General features: G+C 37.6%; 1 protein-coding gene across 1 annotated transcript in view; it reads right to left on the bottom strand.

The window, feature by feature from the left end:
• UBE2J1 (ubiquitin-conjugating enzyme E2, J1) overlaps nucleotides 1-8,721 on the bottom strand; it is a 16,838-nt gene that overhangs the window by 4,781 nt on the left and 3,336 nt on the right. Inside the window, exons 4-6 of the mRNA XM_010189929.1 lie at nucleotides 7,927-8,032; nucleotides 5,405-5,534; nucleotides 1,652-1,783 (exon numbers count right to left, since the gene is read on the bottom strand). Coding sequence (XP_010188231.1) covers nucleotides 1,652-1,783; nucleotides 5,405-5,534; nucleotides 7,927-8,032 — 368 coding nt within the window. The remainder of the gene's footprint in view (nucleotides 1-1,651; nucleotides 1,784-5,404; nucleotides 5,535-7,926; nucleotides 8,033-8,721) is intronic.

Below are 8,721 nucleotides of genomic sequence, written 5' to 3' on the forward strand. Positions count from 1 at the left end.
TAATACCAGGATTCAACATTTGGTCTATCTTTGCCCTTTTTATTCTCAAAAGGCATAAATTTCAAGTTCACAACAGCAAATTTTCTACAATAGTTTTTAATTAAACAGATATTTGTAGAGTAAGTGGTAAACACTTAACCCAAGGAAAAAAATAGTTTTGATGCTGCCCACATCAAACACAACTTCGTAAGGAAAAATTAGGTCTTTACACAAGAAGAACTAACCCAACAAACTGATTTTACACATGCAAGGAGCCCAGCTGAGTATAAAGGGTCTGAGGTGTGCTTGGACAGTCTGTCACTCCTATTAGCAGATCAAGACCTCCAGCCCCCTACTTTGAGAAGACTTCTATTAACTTTCAATGAAAAAGAACACAAAAAAACCCAGCTCCAGTTCTTTATTTGTTACACATTTCTTTCTTCCACTGTGTGGCTGGAAGTTTTCACTCCACAATGGCTTCACAAAATTCCTAACGCTCAAAATGTGGCAGCTCAGAAACACGGGTATTGCTTTGAACTCTGTCTAACAATCATGTGTGACGGTCTGAGCCCTCCAAGCATGAATCCACTTTTCATCAGTCACAGTTCATCACATAGAAGTATCTTTACATACATCTATATGTTTAAAGGTCTCATTTCTCATGGAACTCTTCTGCTGAATATTAATCATTCCCTATTAAATCAGCATAATTGTTTAAAACAAATTTCTTAGAAATTGGATTAATAAGAAAAGATCGGTCTCTTTTTTCCCTCAAGACAACGTAAGCAATGCCTTGGTATCTTGGCTAGTTCTACTATATTAGCCAGGATTTGTAATAAGAAGAATAAAATAAAATGGTTTATTAAATCCAGAAAAATCTGGAAAAATCCTTATTGGGGGAAAAAGTATGCTATTAGCATGTTTATATTTCTACATAGCTTGAAAATATGTTGCAAACACGCAACAGATGGTCTGACGTTATTTGACGTGTGTTAGTTTTTTTAACCGGCCCGCAGCCCCATCCTCTCTAAAAAAGACAGCTTAGCTGGGATTTGCCTGCAATTTATCAGTAAATTTAGATTGCATTTGCCACAGTCACAACAGCAGCTGCCTTGGCCCACTACCAGGCCTTGGTCACTTCCGAAACCATTATGTAAGCTTTACACCTAGCAGGATTTAAAAAATAAGTGTCATACTTCAAATGTAAGAATATTTTAGTCAGATTTACTTAAGAGGTCATACAAAACAAGAAGATATCCTTAATATTTAAAAGCTACAAATTACCACCAAAACATTTTTTGCCTCTGGCTAAGAATTCTATTGCAGAAACCCATGATGCAGACAGTGAACTGGAGTACTTCAGACACCACACTATTTTAATGAACTGTTAAGCCGTATATTAATGGCACTACTGGGAACAAGCAGTGTTAACAGAACATTATTTTTTTTAAGAGAAGGGAGTGATAGCAAAGAGGTCACTATTTCTGAAAGCAATTCAGCATACTATTTGCTAAAGTTTATACACAGAGCTTATATAAAAGTATGGAGGAGTTCTAGAAGATACGTATGAACTACATACTCTGAATGAAGCCTCCAATCAGCTCTGTAGTACTGATCTTATGCTCAGACTGTGCTTGTACCTGCACTGATAAAGCTCAAAGACAGGCCATACCGTTGCACTTTTTGGGTCCTGGAATGCTCGAGCTGCAGCACCCTGCTGGGACTCATGTGAAGCGGCGGAGCGGTTCAATCCTGACGCGTTTGAGGGTCCAGCATCAGACTTCCTCGATGAATTGACTTCTGCCTACAAGGAGTACATACCTATGCTTCAAAAACAAGATCAGAATCGCTCTAAGAAGATTCGGCTTGTTTTGGCATGTCTATTTTAATGTATGGAGAATATGAGACTTACTAAAATGCAATGATCAAGTACGACAACTGCAATTCAATTACAAACCAACAGATTTAAGAAATTATCATTCTTTAGAAATAGGACTATAAATGTGCAAACATCAGTTTAATAAACAGTTTTATGTTTGTTTGCATATAACAACAGGTATAGCATTCAAATAGTACACAGACGTATAGAGCAAAAAAGAAAGTTCTTCAGAAGATCCAGGACAACATTATACCAGAAATAACATAATTTTTAAAAACTTGTGTTTCTCATGTCCTATAAGTGAATGTTGATGACTGCTGTTACAAGTGAACTAATATAGCTCGTTTCTCAGCAGGACTAATTAGCTTCCGTTAAGTGCTAATTTAATGGGGCTATTCTGGTTCTAGTACCGAAGCTGCCAGAGTGGGAGTATGTGCACAGCACTACTCTGTGTCAGCCATGCACACACCAGTTTCCAGTGTTTAAATTTCAGCACTGGCAGAGCAAACGAAAAAATACAAGTCCTATAATACTGCTTTTGTTCAGATTTATAAAATGTCTAATAAGCATCAACTCTCAGAATTTAGGTTTCATGCTTATGATAATTTGAGACAAGAGATCAGTAGGGACATGTAGAAGATCATGAACAAACCTCTTGTTAAAAAAAATATATGGGCCTGCAATAATTCCTTGGGGATGGAAAGTGACATAACATCGCAGTCCTGAACAGAAACACTTTAAAATTTATACATATTTTTTAAAATGTCATTACCAGATAAATTTTTATGGAATACAAACAGTGTATTAGAAAACAACCAGTTATGGTGATAGCAAGCTGATAAGATCACAAGATAACAGTATTTTTCATTATACTATTTTATGTGAGGAAAGTAAATTCCCTGTTTCTCAATGTATATTAACTCAAAAGAATCTGAAAAATATGTCACTGAAACAACCTAAAGATGAATGTAAGATTTAAAAATCTTTATCTAACAACATTGCTTTCCTTTTGCACTTGACTATTATGAACTCTAGTAGTAAACAGGACAAGTCATGACCCAAATGTGCACCAGCAATGAAGCAACACAGCCCCTGAGTAGCCTGCTCCAGGATCTGACAACCCACAGGGTGAATCTTCCTTTCCAATGTTCAGCTGTAAGTACGCTGCTTTTCATACTTCTGCTTCTTCCAAGAGCAACTCATTTCAGCTTTACTGTTCATCTTTATAAACCACATACACTAAAATGAATGAAATGCACATTTTGTAGTGTATGAAAGTACTGAGTCTAGAATACTAAACTGCAATCAGATATTGAAAAAAAATAAAGCACTTGAAAATTCCCAAAACCGAAATATCTTTTCTTGTCTATCTTTTCTCCAGCCCTTACCTCTGCTTCCAGAAAAGCTGGGGAGAACATAGACATCAAGGAAAGATCAACATATTTAAACATAAGAATAAGGTGAGCAGGGAATTAATTTTAATGCAAAACATGCCTTGTAGTAGAAACACGTAGATAAACCATACTGTTCTACAGTAATGCCTACGTTATTAGTAATCTATCTTCTCTTTCTTCTTTTAAGTGGAATGGAGTTTATGGTATGTAACACCCAAAATGCACAGACCAAATTGCAAGTCAATGTAAAGCTGATTAAAAAAAATTAATTTTCTATTAAAACAGACAGGAACAAAGGTGGAGGCTCACAGAAGCAGGAAAACTGTGATGAGAAAATGTGGTTTGTTATTTTTTTTATCCTGAATTTATATTCCTTTCTTAATACCACACATGGGGTTTTTTTTAAAGTTACCCTTTTGCTTAAGGCTGGTATGAAGTAAAATCCCACAATCATCTAAAAAAAGTTGGGAAAACTCTTCTTTAAGGATCAAAATAAAGCAGAGATTGCTAACAGTTTGCTAGCAAAGAGGCTCTCTCAAATGATACACTCAGTCAGCAACCTGATGTTAAATCTTACCTCATGAATTGACATGGAATATATCCAGAAGATTAAAGATTTTCATATTCCCTGCTAGTAATTAATACAATTCATTTACTACAAACACATCAATAGAATGTCTCAGCCTAACATCCATCAAACAAACAGTAATAAAGTCAAGCAAAGCAGAGAAGGAGGAAGCTCTAAAAAATTCAATCCCTAAAATCTGATATGAGAAAGGGAGGGAAGGTGCAACCAGAGGACCTGATTGATGTACCTTGTAAAAAACCCACAATGGATTGGAAAAGGCTGTAGAAACCTGAGGCTTTAGTTAACTTTTCCCCTGCTGAGTACGTGCTCTTAGGAGGTGAAGTTAAGTACATGGATACATGGACCGCACCAATATTCTTTAGAAACTTATGTCCAAGTCTCATTTTAAAACTGAAAAAGGTATGAAATTTTAAAGTTAAAAAAAATACTGTGATATTTCTAGAATTTCTGTGACAAAGATTAGCAGTTCTTAAATAAAAGTTTATCATACACTTTTTAACCCTTATATATTGTAATAAAACCAAACAGGAGCAGGCAGTCCATTTCTTATCCAAGTAGCTCAGCTTTAAAACTCTGTCCCTGTATCTCATCTTTGTAAAATATTTTGAGATGTTTTAATCATAAGCATTATTACACACAGACCCAGTCACATCAACATATCTAGATGTGAGATGGCACAGGAATATGCAGGTCCTGCAAAACTGGCAGTAATGCTCAGTAGGAGGCAATTTTTACTCTCATGGCACACAAAAAAAATAATGGTTGTCTTTAGGACAGTGTTAGGAGAACACTGGTGATAAAAGGAGACATATTAGCATACACGACCTTAGTGAGGATGTATTCTGCATGAACGCCACATTACTGTAACATAGTCCTGTAGTTCCCTGGCCTTGTGCACAGTAGTCTTCCTTAGTGGCTGATTTAAGATTTTAGTGGAAAACAGTGAAAAACAACACTGTGCATGCAAGACATGCGATTTTTAAGGCACATACTTGGCTAAACAAACCTTACTTTCATTGAAACACAAGCTAGAGGACACATTTTTGGGTGACAGCAACTTCCATACCAGAGTTCAACTTTCAGTATCTTCAGCTGCAGAGTAGTTCAAAAGACTTTGCAACCATTTTTTTCAGTAGGAATATCTTTTATTCCTTCCATAAGCCAAAAGGAGAAAAAAAAAATCAAAGGGAAAAAATTTAGGTTAGCTTTGCCCAAACTTTCCTAACACTTCTATAAGACTAATTCTGGAGAATTTAATCAAGTTATTAGTGACTGAAAACGTGGAAGTAAAAGCAACATAGTTACGCAGTTCTTACTGCAGTGCTCACCACAGAAATTAAAACTAATTGATCAGTGCTTGAGAGGCACAATTTATTAATTGACACACAGAGATCCAGTTTTTCCTCTTTCAACCTGTCCTAGAAAACCAGGTTTCCGCATAGTGATTGATGAAGGTTTATGAAATGACAAATGTTTCCACAATATACAAGCTTTTCTTCTATCTATATGTACATATATATAAATTCTATACAACAGAGACAAAAGTTTAAACAGTGACTTCACCTTGAAGCTGATTTGCCTGGCAAGTTCTTTAGCCTCCTTGTCTGCCTGGCTTGACACGCTTCCGGATGTCAGTGGTAAGAGGGCTGTCCTCATAGATGTGCCACACATTTCACAACAGAAGTCTTGTGACCTGGCCACAAATGAGAGCGCTCAGAATAGCACGTTCTCATCATGTCCTCATGTGCTTGTTTAAACAAACTATTTGCAAAACAATCTACAGAAAGACAGGTGGTGTCAAAACCAGTAGCTTAAAGTACTTCCCCCCATCACACGATCTTAAAAATACACTGAAAGTTATCTATGCTACAAATACATATTCTCTCATGTCATTTAGGAAAATGCCAACAACTGCCTTGTATATTGCTATTATCTATACTTTATTAATAATTTATTTATTAATAATCTGTTACCATTTAAAAAAACTTACTTTATATATGCAGCAAATTAAAATTGTAAATCATAAAGATCTACTATTACAAATATTAAATTGGACTCAGGAGCTTGCACCTCGAACCCAGGAACTTCAGCTTCTGCAGGAGCATTACCTTTCCTCTCTTGCACATAATTTGGCTATAGGGCACACTGCAGGCAGCTGTCCAAGCCAGTGAGAAACCACATTCTTGATAGTGTACTATCAAGACCAACCTACTAAACCCTCCTTCTCAGCAGGGTTTATTAGCTTTGACTCAGTGCCATGCTAACAGGAAAGTTGCAGCTTCCAATTTGCTCAGAGTACGGGCAGAGTAAGCTCACATCTGCCCGCAAAATAAGGTACTAGTTACAATTTGGAATACATTAACTTTGCTTATAACATAGGGATATGGTCTTTTAAGCACCTTCTCCTTCCCATATGGGGAAAGGAGAAATATTAAAAAATCCCCACAGGTATAAGATTTCATTTAAAGATAATCACAGAATAGTTGAGGCTGGGAAGGACATCTGGAGATCATTTTGTCCACTCTTCTTGCTCAAAGCAGGGTCAAGCAGCGCACATTGCTCAGGTCTGTTTCAGGTCTCCAAGGACAGAGATTCCACCACCTCTCCGGGCAACCTAGGCTATTGCTTTGACCATCTTCACAGTAAAAAAAAGTGTTTCCTTGCATTCAGATTAAATTTGAGGGGTTTCAGTTTGTGCCCATTGCCTCGTCCCATCACTGGATGCCACTGAGAAGAGCCTGTCTCTGCTTTCTTTAGACCTTCCTTTCAGGTATTTGTACACGTGGATAAGATCCCCTGAGCCTTCTCTTCTCCAGGCTGAACCCTCTCAGCTCTCTTAGCCTCTCCTTGTATGAAACATCTTCCAGCCCCTCAATCACCTTCATGGTATTGCACTGCATTCACTCCAGTAAGCCTGGATCTTTCTTGCACCCTGACCTGAACACAGTCCCTCTCCAGGTGTCTCAGCAGTGCAGAGTACAGAGGAAGGATCACTGCACTTGACCTGCTGGCAATGCTCTTCCTAATGCAGCCCAGGATACCATTCACCTTCTTTGCTGCAAGGGCACACTGCTGCCTCATGATCAGCTTGGTGTCCACCGGGACTCCCAGGTCCTCGCCTTCCAAGCTCCTTTCCAGCTGGTCAGCTAGAATTATTCCTCCCCAGGGGCAGGACTTGGCTTTTCTCTTTGTTGAGGTTGATGAGGTTCCTCCAGCCCACTGAGGTTCCTCTGGATGGCAGCATAACTTTCTGGTACATCAGCCACTCCTCCCAGTTTTTTATCGTCTGCAAACTTGCTGACCCCATCATCCAGGTCATTAATGCCACTGAATAGCTCTGCCCCCAGTATTCACCCCTGGAGTACGACAGCAGTGACCAGCCTGCAGCTGGACTCTGTGCTGCTTACCCCAATCCTTTGAGCCGGGCAGCTCAGCCCATTCTTAATCCACCTCACTGTCCCCACTTACCTTGGCTGTGCTTCCTGAGTTTCTCTCTGAGGATGGCTGTGAAGACAGCACCAGAGAAGCCTTGCTAAAGTCAAGATAAACTACATCCACTTCTTTCCCTTGTCCGCTAAGCTAATAATTTCATCACAGTCACAGATCTAATTTTAAGTTAATTTCCTAAAAATAATTCAGAAGCAGTTGCTTCAGATTTTTCTGATGTTGTTCCATTATTATTAATTACTGAAGGGAAATGATGCATCATTGTTTTGGTTGCTTTCCTCCCCACTTACACTGACTATAAATTCCACTGTATTAATTTTTCCTCCACACTGCAATTATCACTATATCACAGTGTAATTACATCTCTAAGCCTGAAATTCAGACAAACCTCTAATTTGACCACACAATGCTGGAAGGATCACAGCCCTCTCAAAGTATTTCATTTGACTGTAAGTTCTGAGTTTGCACAATGTTCAGGGGAAAAAAAAACACATACAAGGCATAGAACTTTTTAAATATTTGGAGTAAATGCAAGAAACAGATTGAAGTGATGTACTTTCTACTCAATGTTTTACCCTAAAAGACAGTACATGTACAGTGTATATGTATGTACATACAGTAACAAACTTAGTGCTTACTTCTTTGCAAGAGCTCTTCTTTCTTCCGGTGTATAATCTAGAGATCCTATTGCCCCTTTACCTTTGGTTGGCATAAATCCAATAATGGCTAGTAAAGCTGTTCTTACTAAAATGAGACAACAGAGATACAAACAAGGTTGCAGAAACAACTGTTACTTCTTCTTACTCTACACTTAGTACAGAAAAGTTGCAGTGCTGTCTGTAAAACTTCATTTTGTCCAAAGAGTAGTCTGAATTTCATACAAACAGCACTGGTTTTTGTTTGGTGGGTTTTTTTTCTGTTGGATCAATATAAAGATTAAAGTTCCAGAATTTAAAAATGGGTTCTGAATAAAAAAAGATAAGGCAGAATTAACATATAAATGTCGTGTGGAAGAAGAAGACTCATACGGCATTCTTCTTTTCGTGAGTGTTTTCTGTTAGACATGAATTCTGTAATTTAGTGCACACAAGCTCAGTCATTTTTTTTTATGCAACGTACCGTAGAATTTGTTCCTTTATGTCATCATGCTGTGGAAGGAGCTCACTTAGATACTAATAACTGCTCGTAACAGAATTGTCATCTAAAACATCACTTTTGACAATATCTATCCCTCAATTTTGATTCACATAGTCATGAAATTTAAGAATTCAAGACACTATGCTAGTAGATTTGGTAAATAAATAGATTTGGTAAATAAATATCACATGAAGATAGGCACTAGAAAAGAGAGACAGGATATTTACACCTCCTACTAAGACAACAGTATTTTCTACTCTTTAAAAAACATAAGACTTCAGAAAAGTTGAAGAGCG

Source organism: Mesitornis unicolor, unplaced genomic scaffold (genome assembly GCF_000695765.1).
Source record: "Mesitornis unicolor isolate BGI_N332 unplaced genomic scaffold, ASM69576v1 scaffold6898, whole genome shotgun sequence".
NCBI lineage: Eukaryota > Metazoa > Chordata > Aves > Mesitornithiformes > Mesitornithidae > Mesitornis > Mesitornis unicolor.